Below are 12,212 nucleotides of genomic sequence, written 5' to 3'. Positions count from 1 at the left end.
ATGCGCTGTTAAAGGTATAGATTCAGGTAGATTTAGCACAGCCGGGTTTATAGTGGCGCATTAACATCTGCTAGACGGGGACATTTCTCCTCTGACTGTCGCGTCTCAATTCTACTTACAAGTACAGCACGTTGTTAATACAAAATGGTTATAATAATAGTAATAATAATAAATACAACTGTTGAACCACTTCACCATAAAAAGAAAATGATACTTTCTGCATGTTTGCATTGCTTTCCAATTTATTATAATGCAAACAAACGTTATTATTAATTTTATACAAATTATATCACTCTAAATTAGCGGGGGTGGGGGTTTATCGAGTTTAGCCTGGCGAAGAGAGCGGGGCGGACCGTGTGCGCTTGTGCATTAAAGTATCTCTTGGTTGTGTTGGTTATTGTGTGTCAGTTCACTCCTCATGTCTGTCTGCGTTTCTGATGCTCATTTCTTGCCGCGTCCGACACGTGTGTAAGAACCAGGAAGAACGCAAAGCGTCCTAATGACGAAAAATACTGCCGTAAAGATTGCAATTTGCGACACTACGATATAAACGATATAGCATAATATGAAACGACAGACGTTTTTCTATTGTCATACAATATATCTCGTCATATCACACAGCCCTACACCAGACCAAGGAAAATATACAGTACAGTTAGGATGCCGTGGGTTACCTCTGCCTCTCCCCCTGCCCCTGCGACCACGCTCTGTTCCCCGGCCTGGCGGTCCACCTGCCTTTGCTCCATCCAGTCCATTTTCCTGACCCCGGACTGAAGGAGAGAGAAAGAAGTAGGTCAGCAAACACACGGTTGGTCAGATTCATACTTCATTGTAACTTTAAAATTACAAACAGACGAGCAAGGATGACAAAATGAGAGGGAGAGAGAAAGGAAGAGGGAAACTACTGAATGCTCAGGATATTCCACTTGATGGAGAGACAGTTTGAGTACTGGTCCTTACACTCACGGCCCCGGCTCGCTCCTCGGCCCCGCCTGGGGGGCCCCCCACGGCGGCGTGCCACATCCCTCTCTCTGTCCCTGTTCTCCTTCCCCTCCTCGCTCGTCTCCGTCTGTCCACTGTCCTTCTGTCCCGACACACCCTTCTTTTTCCCAACCATCTCCCATGAGTCCTGAGGCACCGAGAAGAACAGGATTCAGTCCAAAAAACATACCATTACACTCCCCCACACCTGGCACTGAAACCCATCTCGAGTAACCCGACCACCCCACCCTTCACTCACAGTATCCGGATTACCCTCCAGGAGGACGTTGATAGCTCTGTTTACATCCCCATTGCAATCATGTAGGGCAATCATAGACTCATCTTGGTTCTTTCCTGTGATGTCAATCAGCTGGAAGACATGCACACCATAGTGTCAAAAACAGAGACAACCTGGCACTTACATGTCAAAACTCTGGGGCCACTGCTCCAGAGGAGACAAGTCAATTCTCCAAAGCAAAGCAGCAAGAGGAGGAGGAGGAGGATATGGATGCAAGCAGCACCCAACTGGCTCCAATCTCCAATACAAACTTTATAAAAAAAAGCACCCCTTTCCACATGTATCTCAGCAGGGTACCAATGGCACTGCCCTGTCTGCAATTCTCTTTTGTTTACTTGTTTTTCTCAATGATTGGCCTCTACTTGGCTCTCTTATTTTCTCGTCCCCTGCTTTGTAAACGACGTGGCCGGGACCGTTGCAGCCTCGTTGCACGGGTGGTAGGGAACGGGCCACTGGCCACTCAAATAACCAAAGGACAACTGACTGCACGAGGGATCAGAGAGCCAGGAGAGCAGGGCAGGAGGCAGTGGTTGCTGTCAGAGTCAGATGTTGCTTCAGCACTCAGACTGGAGCTGAGCGGAAGCATCTGGAAGCAACTCTGTCACTGTGGCACACGCTATCCCACCTTCAAAGCTATGGGGGGAGCCATGAAGACCTACAGGTGTGCAGGAAAAGCAAAGAAGTCCACAAAGGAGGCAGAGAGGGGGACAGAGGAACTTACCTGCTTCACTTTCTCCTCAAAGTCGGCATCATTGTGGTCGGAAATCATCTGTGCGAGTCGAATCTGCTCTGCAGTGGCCTGGGAAGAGATGGAGAACAGCTCAGTACAGGATGACACAGCACAATAATGAATATGCTTTTTGAAGAGCAGGAATGGTTTTTGGGTGTCACAGCCTGACTAACGAGGGGTGTCCAGCCGTGTGGTCGGGCGACCGCAGCAGTGGAAGTGAAAGTTTGTTTTCACGGGCGACTGACAGAGCTCAATGCAGCTTCAGTGTAACACAATCGCGTGCTGTGCGGCAGTGCCTTCAGCCATGGAAGCAAGCCGCCGGGTTGTCTTTCTATGTATGCTTCCCCTGTGATTTCATTTGGGAATTATTAGCACTATTTTAAACACTCACTACCCCTAACTCCCCCCTCCCCCACCCTCTGCCTCACTGCCCATTTTCCACATCTTGCGTCACACTGCCTCCCCATACTTTAGAACTCTCTTTCCCTCCCCCATGGCCACCCCCCTGTCCAACAAAAACACCTGTGCCTCCTTTCTTCCCCCTCTCTACTCAAACTCCCCCCTCCTTCCATACCTGGGGCCTCTGCTTGTGCTGTGTCTGGCTGTGTGTCTGCGTCTGTGTCTGCTCCCAGTTTCCCCGGGCTCGGCTGCTGCCCACCGATGTCATCATTTACAGTATATACAAATAACAGTATTTACAAGGAAAACACCTGCAAGAGAACACAACCCCCGTCAAGACATTTGTGCATCTTACATATGTAAGCTTCTCCTGGCCCCATCACTGTCGGGTTTATTTTGGCTGATGTTATCCACAACTCTCCCCACCAGCAAACTACTATTTACAACTGTACAATAGGACAGTATTGTTTATTTTAGTAAAAACAAAAGCTATAAACAGTAAACACTGGCAGATATTCATAAAATGAGACAAAGATAGTCAGCTTATCGCATTTGAAAGATGCAACATTTTCAAATGGGTTGGGTCATTCAGGTGAAAATAGGACGTTTCTTAACTATTCCCAATAAAACTGCAGGCCCATGGCACTGTTTCGTCAACAAACTCTACGGTGAAGGAAGAAAAGTAATACACGGGCTTACATGCATTTTATTTATTTTAACGCAGGTCAAAGGTGAGTGCAGTCTCACTACACAGCACATCACATAAGCTTCCTGACCCAGTCCAACTACGTCACTACGCATCTACAAGACTTCAAACAGAGGTGGCAGCAGGAAGTCCACACCACAGCAGCTGTTGTCATAGTCCCGTCTGTTCCACCACTGCCTCCCACCTCCATATATTGTCTCCAAATAGAATGAACATTTGGAGGGAGACGCACACCCAAAAAAAAAAAAAACGTGCCAACCAACAGGATTAAATTTCAAAAGAAAAGCTGCACTCCTTTTATGTGCGCCTTTTTCTTTTATGTCCCCATATAGAGGCACCTGCTAAATAACCGATTAGACATTCAGAAAACAGGTCACTGCTGCCATCTCCACCCAAGACCTGAACAGCTCTCACTTTGGGATCAACCATAGGGTAAACCCCCACACCCTATAAGGTTTAACAAAAAACACCCCAAAGTACAGGAGAGGGGCCTCCTACACCAGAGAGCAACAGTCCAGGTCAACAGGGTCTCCAGCCCTGGTCCTGGAGAGAGAGAGTACAGTAGTGTCTCCCAATCCACGTGATCTACAGTACAGGGTCTGGTGCTTTCAAAGCAAAAATCAACCCAGTTCTAATTTATACTGGAGTGTTGGTCTAACCAGTCTCGACTGAACACACCTCTAGAACCGGGCCTGGATCTGGACACCACCGCGCTGCCCAAGTCTGAACGCATGCGTACGCCAATATAGTTACATATACAAGGCTGGACGTGCAGAAACAGATTTCAATCTGCATTTAAGTTATATATATATTTATTATCAAAAAACTCAACGAAATGTGGACGACGGTGTAGAATTAAAAAAAAAAAAAAACAGGAGGAATAACCTCTCTGCCCCTTTGCCACTTATCCAGACAGGAAGAAAAAAAGTCGCTAGCTAAGTCAAACAGAAACAAACCGCCGTTGAGTTTATAATGGCAGCCCATCCCTCTACAGACACCCACAGCACTCACCGCAGCCCTGGACGCGGGGCAAAGCAGCAGCAGCTAGAGGAGCGCTACCGGGAGCATTAATATGGATTAGGCACAACGATGCATACGGCTACCGTTTTTAATGGTCAATACACTTGTGCAAAGCTAGGAAGAAAGTCGATTGCACCTCCCGGTCTCATCTGGACACTTTTTGAAGTCGTCGGACGTAATGAAGCGCAGAAACACTCGCATTACATTCCCTTAAACCCCCGTGTAACTATTGTTCGTTGGGGCTCCGAGCCCCGTCCCGCAGCGCCCACGCCTCCACCTCCCGCCGACGAGCCGCACACACCCAGCTCAAAACCCATATATATGAAATATGAACTTCGGAAAAATATTAAATCCCGGTCGTCACGAAGTACGTGTGGTCGAAAGCGCCTCACTTTTAGCGCCGTTAAACACAAAGAGCAGCGGCTAGACAGCGACCGACAGCCATAAAAAGAAAAGTTAGGGGTTTTCTGAAGCGTTTTAAATTCATGCATTTGCGTGTGAATCAGCCTGTGTTGAAAATTACTACAACCACAGAAGGGTTATCTGGGCACTTTTAAGTTTGAAAAATGGAAACAAATATATAGTTAAGTTTTAATTAAATCTCCCCCCCAACGCCTTACACGACACTTCATTTAAGCCCGAGTATAAAGTGCTGTTGAAGTGTTCTTCTGCGGGGAGGCGGCGTGTCGCCAGCGGGGACAACTTCAACGGTCGGAAAAGGTACATCGACCAACACACCCCGATACAGCATCAAATACGGCACACATAGCACAGAAAACTCGTTTAAATCACAGGATGGGCCTTTTATTATATTTGCTTGCCATGAGGAAAACTTTACATTTGTTGCCGAGAAAATATATTTCTCAAACAGATCGATATATCGCCGATTTTTTTGTTTTACAATTTTAAGAGAGGCCAACAATGCTCTAAAAGTATGATCAAAGCTGAATTATGTTATTTAATTGTGTTAAGTCGGTGCTAATATGTTGATGGCTTCCGCTTCTCGCCGCCGCTTACCTCATGGTCGACATCGCAGCCATTTCTCTACCTCAACTAACCCGCTTTAGGAATAATAACACTTAGACACCAGAGTCACCATTTTAAAACGTTTCCAAGTATTCAAATTCGCATAATCGCCACAGGCCTGTTGGTCCTCACCCGGCTCCATCTCCCCTTCCCCCTACGGCTGCCGATTAGGGAGTAAATACCTTACACCTCGCCACACACCGCCGCCGACGCTCTTCCGAAACGGCTCTCCCGGGTCGGCCGCTCACGCCGAGACCGAGGATACGGCTAGGCCGCTAGGCCCCGTGTAACTAAAATAAATATCGACAGATTTCAACCCAGAACCCCGCGTCGGTGCCTCTTATTCAGCCTGTACACCGACGCAGCGGGCTCAATATCGACCTGCTTTCGGTGGACACTATTTTGAGCCCGCAAACCTCTGGAAAACAGATTAAAAAGCAGCCCGCAGAGCCGCGCAGACAATAACGAGGGACTCGGAGTTTACCTGCTTCTCTCCACACTGACACCCGACCGCCGCGTCACATGGTTAAGAGAACACAGCGCGGCTTCACGGCGCGCACCCCGGTCACATGACCCGGGTCCGCCTTTCTTCACCTTCTACATGTGACATGGGTCGGGTGTGCCACTATGCCAAGCGAAAAACATACTGTGTCGCTTTACACATCTATAACTGTTTTAGCATATCAATTAAAAACAATACATAGAATACAAATATAATACAATCAAATCCACGGACAAATTTCGTTTTATTTGTATTTTTTTGTATTTCATCCAATGTTAATTAATAGACAGATAAAGTACCAAGTAAGATAAATTATGATTTCACTTCAGTACAGTACTTACTGTAGCCCAGAACAGAGTAGTGTAGTCCAGCACAGTAAAGTATACTACAGAACACTGTAGCGTAGTACAGTCCAGTACAGTACACAGTAGTATATTAGTGCAACCCACAACAGATTGTATACTATAGTACTATGCAGGACAATATGATATCGTCCAGTCCAGTACGGAACAGTGCATTGCACTACAAAACAGTCCGGTACAGTATAACAGTCTAGCCCAGCAATTCCTCTGCTCTCTCCTGCAGATGATGTTATTTGTGATTTTGCATAATAATTAGACAAATATAATCAATACTTGTGTAATAGTATCTGTTCAAATGATTTTACAGTATCTACATTACGCTTATTTTTTAAGTCCGTCTGTGCCCGTCCGGCAAAACAATGCTAATGTCCTCTTTACTCTCGCCTGTCTTTTTGTTTTGCAATCTCCATTGATAAAGTGCGCCTCTCTACACGACTTTACGGTACACGACGCATGCGTCGGCGCTACTCCCGTCATGTAACAGGGGCTCGCCGCTGTGCTTTTGTTTTGGTGCCGAGCGTCCCTGATCACCTGATGGTTGACAGCGCAGCTTCGACGAGCTGCTGCTTTTGAGTTTGTTTTGGGAGAGGAGGACTCGGAAGACTGGGCTAGAAACGTAGGCAAAATGTAGGGAATCCAATGAACAGATGACAGCTTGTTGATAAACGATAGTTACTAATTATATTCTCTATTGCACATTTATATAAAAAAAATATATATAAACAAAATGTCTGCGGGACAGAGTCTGTCCGGTGTCAATGTAGTGCTAGTTATGGCCTACGGAAGCCTGGTAAGTGTTTTGTTGTTTTCATTTGTGTGTTCAGCGCAAAGGACATCCGCCTGCTAACCGCTTAACTAGTCCTCGAGTAATTGGATAATCAGCTGCCAATTAAGTATTAACTCCATAGGCTACGATTCATCACCCAAAGCACTGATGCCGAAATAGTAATCACACACGCAATCTTTATACTTTCTTGCGCAGTAATACTAAAGTAAATGTCGTTACCTGTAACTAGCTAATCACAGGCTGTCCTGAACAGCGTCCATGAAAAGTGCTTCTTGTGTGGGAAGTGTGTTGCGTTTGTCGATGTAACCACTGTGCAGTGTGAAGCCTCAAGTAAAGTGTAGCCTAATTGTTCTTCCAGATCCTTTGATGAATGTGGATCGCCTTCAGCACAGTTTAATTATAATATCAGCCATAACAAAAACGAGGCAACCGCGATTCAGTTTGGTTTCACTGTGTAATTCGCTTTGCCAAGAGATCGCACTGTTTACACTGCTGTACTGTGGTTTGCTGGGCTGGCTGGCTGTGATGGCGTGCTCCTGCTGTGTCTGCAGGTGTTCGTGCTGCTCTTCATCTTCGTGAAGAGGCAGATAATGCGCTTCGCCATGAAGTCGCGCCGGGGACCCCATGTGCCCCTGGGCCACAACGCCCCCAAGGTAAACCCGCCGCCTGCTGCTGCTTCTGTCTGTCTCCGTCTGGTTGTCTGGTCGTCTCTGCCCCTCTTTGTATCTGCCTGTCTCTCCGTGTACCTTTTTCCCTGTCCCCTTGAATTTCTCTATCTCTGTCTCCCTGTATGTCTGTCTTTCTTGCTTTGTCTTACATTAATACAATAAAGTCAATTGGGGGGGGGGGGGGGTTAGTATAGGACCAGGGCTGGGAGATCAATGATTTAGTGTATGAGATCCATAAAAACTAGTAGTATAATATAGTTTAAATGGTAATGCTGGTCAGTAATGGGTTCGATTTATGGCACTGAGATCTTGGTAGGAATATAAGTGGGGAGTGGAGGGGGCTGGGGGTGCTCGTTAAGTGTGGGCTCATTGGGAGCGCTAACGAGACTCCGTGTGACAGGACCTGCGGGAGAACATGGACGCACAACTGTCCCGGGTCCAAGACATCCGGTATGAGCCGAGGCTGCTTTCCCACGACGACGAGCGTCTGACGCAGCGAGCACCGGCCGGTGAGAGCGCGCACCGTACACGCTCTGCACACACACAGTATGTCATCTGAACGCACAGATGCTCTGCACACGCACATCATCTATATATATACACACACACACACACACACACACGTGTGCTACACTCGCTGTGGATATAAGCAGTCTATCTGTGTAGAAACTGTAGCCACAACCCCCTCTGTATTCTTGTTCTTCTGACTGAGTGCTGCTGTGCTGTGTGTCCACAGGCTGTTATAACTACCTGTACAGGATGAGGGCTCTGGACGCCATCAGAGACTCAGGTAGGAGCCGTAACTGCCCTGTCCTCCCCTCCCCTCTGCTTTCTCCACCTCCCTCTCCTCTCCTCTGCTGTCTTCACCTCCCACCCTTCTCCTCTCCCTCTCTCCTCCCATTCCCTCCCCCTCCGCCTGTACTGACCCTGCTGTTCCCACTGTTCCTGGTTAGACATACCGTTCCCGGAGGCAGGCCGGAGCGCTCGCGCGCTGACGGGCCGCACATTCCAGAGCTTTCTACTGGATCTGCGTAGCTCTCACTCGCTGTTCAAGGGGGCGCGCCGGCCGCTGGTGGACAGGCTGTTGGAGGGATACGACTCCGCCCGTCATGGCACAGGGGTAGGGCACCAGTGCCGTGTGGAGGGAGGGGGGAGGGACGTGGGGTAGTAGCAGCATGATGACATGGATAGTGAGTGTGTAACAACAACAATGTGTGACTATGGCTGACCGGGTGATTATGACTGACATTGAGAGACAGTGACTGTGCATGACTGATCAACAGTGTGAGACAGCGACGGTGTGTGCTGTGTTTGACTGTGACTGACAGTGTGTGACCATGTGCTGTGTGTGACTTTGAGAGTGTGTGGCTGTGTGCGTCTGTGACTGACCGTGTGTGACTGACTGTATGCTGTGTTGCAGGTGTTTGGTGAGGCAGAGTTCCAGCAGTATCAGGAGGCTCTGACAGAGCTGGCCACAATGTGAGTAGAGCCGATCCTCTCTCCATGTCTGTCTCTGTGTGTCTCTATACAGTCTCTGTGTGTCTCTCTATATACAGTACTGTGCAGAAGTTTTAGGCAGGTGTGAAAAAATGCTGTAAAGTAAGAATGGTTTCAAAAATAAACATGTTAATAGATTATATTTAATCAATTAACTAAATGCAAAGTGAGTGAACGGAAGAAAAATCTAAATCAAGTCCATATTTGGTGTGACCACCCTTTGCCTTCAAAACAGCATCAATTCTTCTAGGTACACTTGCACAAAGTCAGGGATTTCTGTAGGCATATAGTCAGGTGTATGATTAAAAAAATATACCAAACAGGTGCTAATGATCATCAATTCAATATGGAGGTTGAAACACAATCATTAACTGAAACAGAAACAGTTGTGTAGGAGGAATAAAACTGGGTGAAGAACAGCCAAACTCAGCTAACAAGGTGAGGTTGCTGAAGACAGTTTACAAAAGTCATACACCATGGCAAGACACAGCACAGCAACAAGACACAAGGTAGTTATACTGCATCAGCAAGGTCTCTCCCAGGCAGACATTTCAAGGCAGACAGGGGTTTCCAGATGTGCTGTCCAAGCTCTTTAAAAGAAGCACAAAGAAACAGGCAACGTTGAGGACCGTAGACGCAGTGGTCAGCCAAGGAAACTCACTGCAGCAGATGAAAGACGCATCATGCTTACTTCCCTTCACAATCGGAAGATGTCCAGCAGTGTCATCAGCTCAGAATTGGCAGAAACCAGTGGGACCCTATTACACCCATCTACTGTCCGGAGAAGTCTGATCAGAAGTGGCCTCCAAGGAAGACTTGCGGCCAAAAAGCCATACCTCCGATGTGGAAACAAGGCCAAGCGACTCAACTATGCACGAAAACGCAGGAACTAGGGTGCAGAAAAATGGCAGCAGGTGTTCTGGACTGATGAGTGAAAATGTGAAATATTTGGCTGTAGCAGAAGGCAGTTTGTTCGCCAAAGGGCTGGAGAGCAGTACACGAGTGAGTGTCTGCAGGCAACAGTGAAGCATGGTGGAGGTTTCTTGCAAGTTTGGGGCTGCATTTCTGCAAATGGAGATTTGGTCAGAATGAATGGTCTCCTCAATGCTGAGAAGTACAGGCGGATACTTATCCATCATACAATACCATCAGGTAGGCATCTGATTGGCCCAAAATTTATTCTGCAGCATGACAACGATCCCAAACATACAGCGACAGTCATTAAGAACTATCTACAGCGTAAAGAAGAACAAGGAGTCCTGGAAGTGATGGTATCGCCCCCACAGAGCCCTGATCTCTACATCATCAAGTCTTTCTGGGATTACATGAAGAGAGAGAAGCAACTGAGGCTGCCTAAATCCACAGAAGAACTGTGGTTAGTTCTCCAAGATGTTTGGGCCAACCTACCTGCCGAGTTCCTTCAAAAACTGTGTGTAAGTGTACCTAGAAGAATTGATGCTGTTTTGAAGGCAAAGGGTGGTCACACCAAATATGAACTTGATTTAGATTTTTCTTCCGTTCACTCACTTTGCATTTAGTTAATTGATTTAAATATAATCTATTAACATGTTTATTTTTTAAAGCATTCTTACTTTACAGCATTTTTTCTCACCTGCCTAAAACTTTTGCACAGTACTGTATATCGGTCTCACTTTGCCTCTCACTCCTTCAGTGTGAAAGTCCACTCCAGTACAGCCAGTCTGAATCAGCAGCACCAGTCCGCAGCGAAGGACTTGACCAGCTCGCCTGAGACTCCACCCCCCTCCACCATCCAGGTGACCTACCTGCCCTCAGGCCAGCGCAGCAAGAGGCCCAAACACTTCCTGGAGCTCAAGAGCTTCAAGGACAACTACAACACCCTGGAGAGCACGCTGTAGGACAACTGCAACACCCTGGAGAGCACGCTGTAGGACAACTGCAACACCCTGGAGAGCACGCTGTAGGACAGCTGTGGGGCAGCCCCTGATCCTGCAGGTTTGTGGTCTCCTAGACTAGTACAAGTCTAGGAGGCTCAATGGTGCTGCAGGCCCACAGACTGTGCTGTAACTCTACTGCAATGCACTGTACTCTCCTTTCCAAAACCCTGAGCCAGGACCTGGGTGTTAAAGCAGTGCAAGAAATGCAGATCTCTAGTGTGGACACTGCAGTTTTCTCCCTCTGCTCCCCTATTGCTTCTCTCCCTGAACTCAAACTTGTAAATGAATCATGAGAAGAGAGTATTTGGCACAGTTGTAATTAGTGGTCTTATTATGACCATTCTTATTACTTGAGTGTTCTTGTTTGTTTGTTGGTGTGTAATTGCATTGAAACAGCTTAAACCCGTGAGTGGCCACAGCCATGTTCGTTTCTGTTGATCTATAGTTTTGAAATTCTTCTCCATTGCAGATTGACCAAAACAAAACAAAAAAAACTCAATAAAATCCATGTGAGGACACCTAGTACCCTCCTTTGTGTCAGCTCTGTGGAATACACCAGCACTTGCCCCAAACCGCCACTAGAGGGAGCAGTGGCCTAAATTTCATTTGTGTCTAGGGCAGGGGTTTTCAAACCGGTCCCGGAGTACCCCCTGCCCTGCTGGTTTCTGTTCCAACCTAGGTCTTAACTACTTAAATGAATGGTATATTGCTTTGTTAGGTCAATTAAGCAATTAAGAACTCGGTTGGAACAAAAACCAGCAGGGCAGGGGGTACACCAGGACCAGTTTGAAATCCCCTGGTCTAGGGAGTGAATCACCACCTTGTTTACATCCCAAAAAGCCTGTGGAGACACAAGGATCTTCAAAAACCTGGGCTGGCGAACTCTGAGTCAATAAGTCTTTCACTTTAGGAGGTTAAAATAAAATGAAAAACTTGCACAAGGATGTATGACACACAAAATGATCTCCAATCGTTTTTTTGAGCACTGTACAAAATCTTTTTTTGTGTGTAATTATATTTCTCATCACAGATGCACAAGACTTTACACCATAAGTGTAGGTTTGGGGGGGGACATTGTGAGATACTGTGAGAGCATCAATTTGTCCCTCTTGATTTGCCCATTTACAAGTGGTACATGTCCTCCTGCCTGAAAAGACATGCTCATTATTTATGAGATATGTGGGTAAAATTCCCCCCCAGTGGACTCAAAATGAATGCCTCCCCCACTTCTGAAACAAAGCTTACGCCACTGGAAGCCAACAGCCAGCCCAGCCCAGCCCTGGGGCAAACAAGGTTTCTCTGGAATTGAAAATGGTTTTG

General features: G+C 47.0%; 2 protein-coding genes across 14 annotated transcripts in view; one reads left to right on the top strand and one right to left on the bottom strand.

Annotated features, from left to right (window-relative positions):
* ubap2l (ubiquitin associated protein 2-like) overlaps positions 1 to 6,433 on the bottom strand; it is a 31,244-nt gene extending 24,811 nt beyond the window's left edge. For 11 of the 13 annotated variants that reach the window (XM_066721529.1, XM_066721536.1, XM_066721532.1 and 8 more), the window contains exons 1-6: positions 5,343 to 5,638; positions 2,584 to 2,719; positions 2,001 to 2,078; positions 1,241 to 1,351; positions 961 to 1,129; positions 675 to 770 (exon numbers count right to left, since the gene is read on the bottom strand). In XM_066721529.1, the coding sequence (XP_066577626.1) occupies positions 675 to 770; positions 961 to 1,129; positions 1,241 to 1,351; positions 2,001 to 2,078; positions 2,584 to 2,679 (550 nt within the window). In that variant the 5' untranslated portion in view covers positions 2,680 to 2,719; positions 5,343 to 5,638. The other 2 variants (XM_066721530.1, XM_066721531.1) reach the window with 2 other exon arrangements.
* Positions 6,434 to 6,511: 78 nt separating this feature from the next.
* Positions 6,512 to 11,414, top strand: ltap1 (lipid transport auxiliary protein 1). Its single transcript, XM_066721548.1, has 7 exons — positions 6,512 to 6,814; positions 7,363 to 7,464; positions 7,880 to 7,988; positions 8,216 to 8,269; positions 8,433 to 8,599; positions 8,900 to 8,958; positions 10,649 to 11,414. Exons 1-7 carry the CDS (start codon positions 6,752 to 6,754, stop codon positions 10,851 to 10,853), a joined length of 759 nt encoding a protein of 252 aa, XP_066577645.1. The 5' UTR covers positions 6,512 to 6,751; the 3' UTR covers positions 10,854 to 11,414.
* The last annotated feature ends 798 nt before the right edge of the window (positions 11,415 to 12,212 follow it).

This window comes from Amia ocellicauda, chromosome 14, assembly GCF_036373705.1.
Source record: "Amia ocellicauda isolate fAmiCal2 chromosome 14, fAmiCal2.hap1, whole genome shotgun sequence".
NCBI lineage: Eukaryota > Metazoa > Chordata > Actinopteri > Amiiformes > Amiidae > Amia > Amia ocellicauda.
Note: the sequence above shows the minus strand (reverse complement) of the source record. Positions and strands in the feature narration are given on the sequence as shown.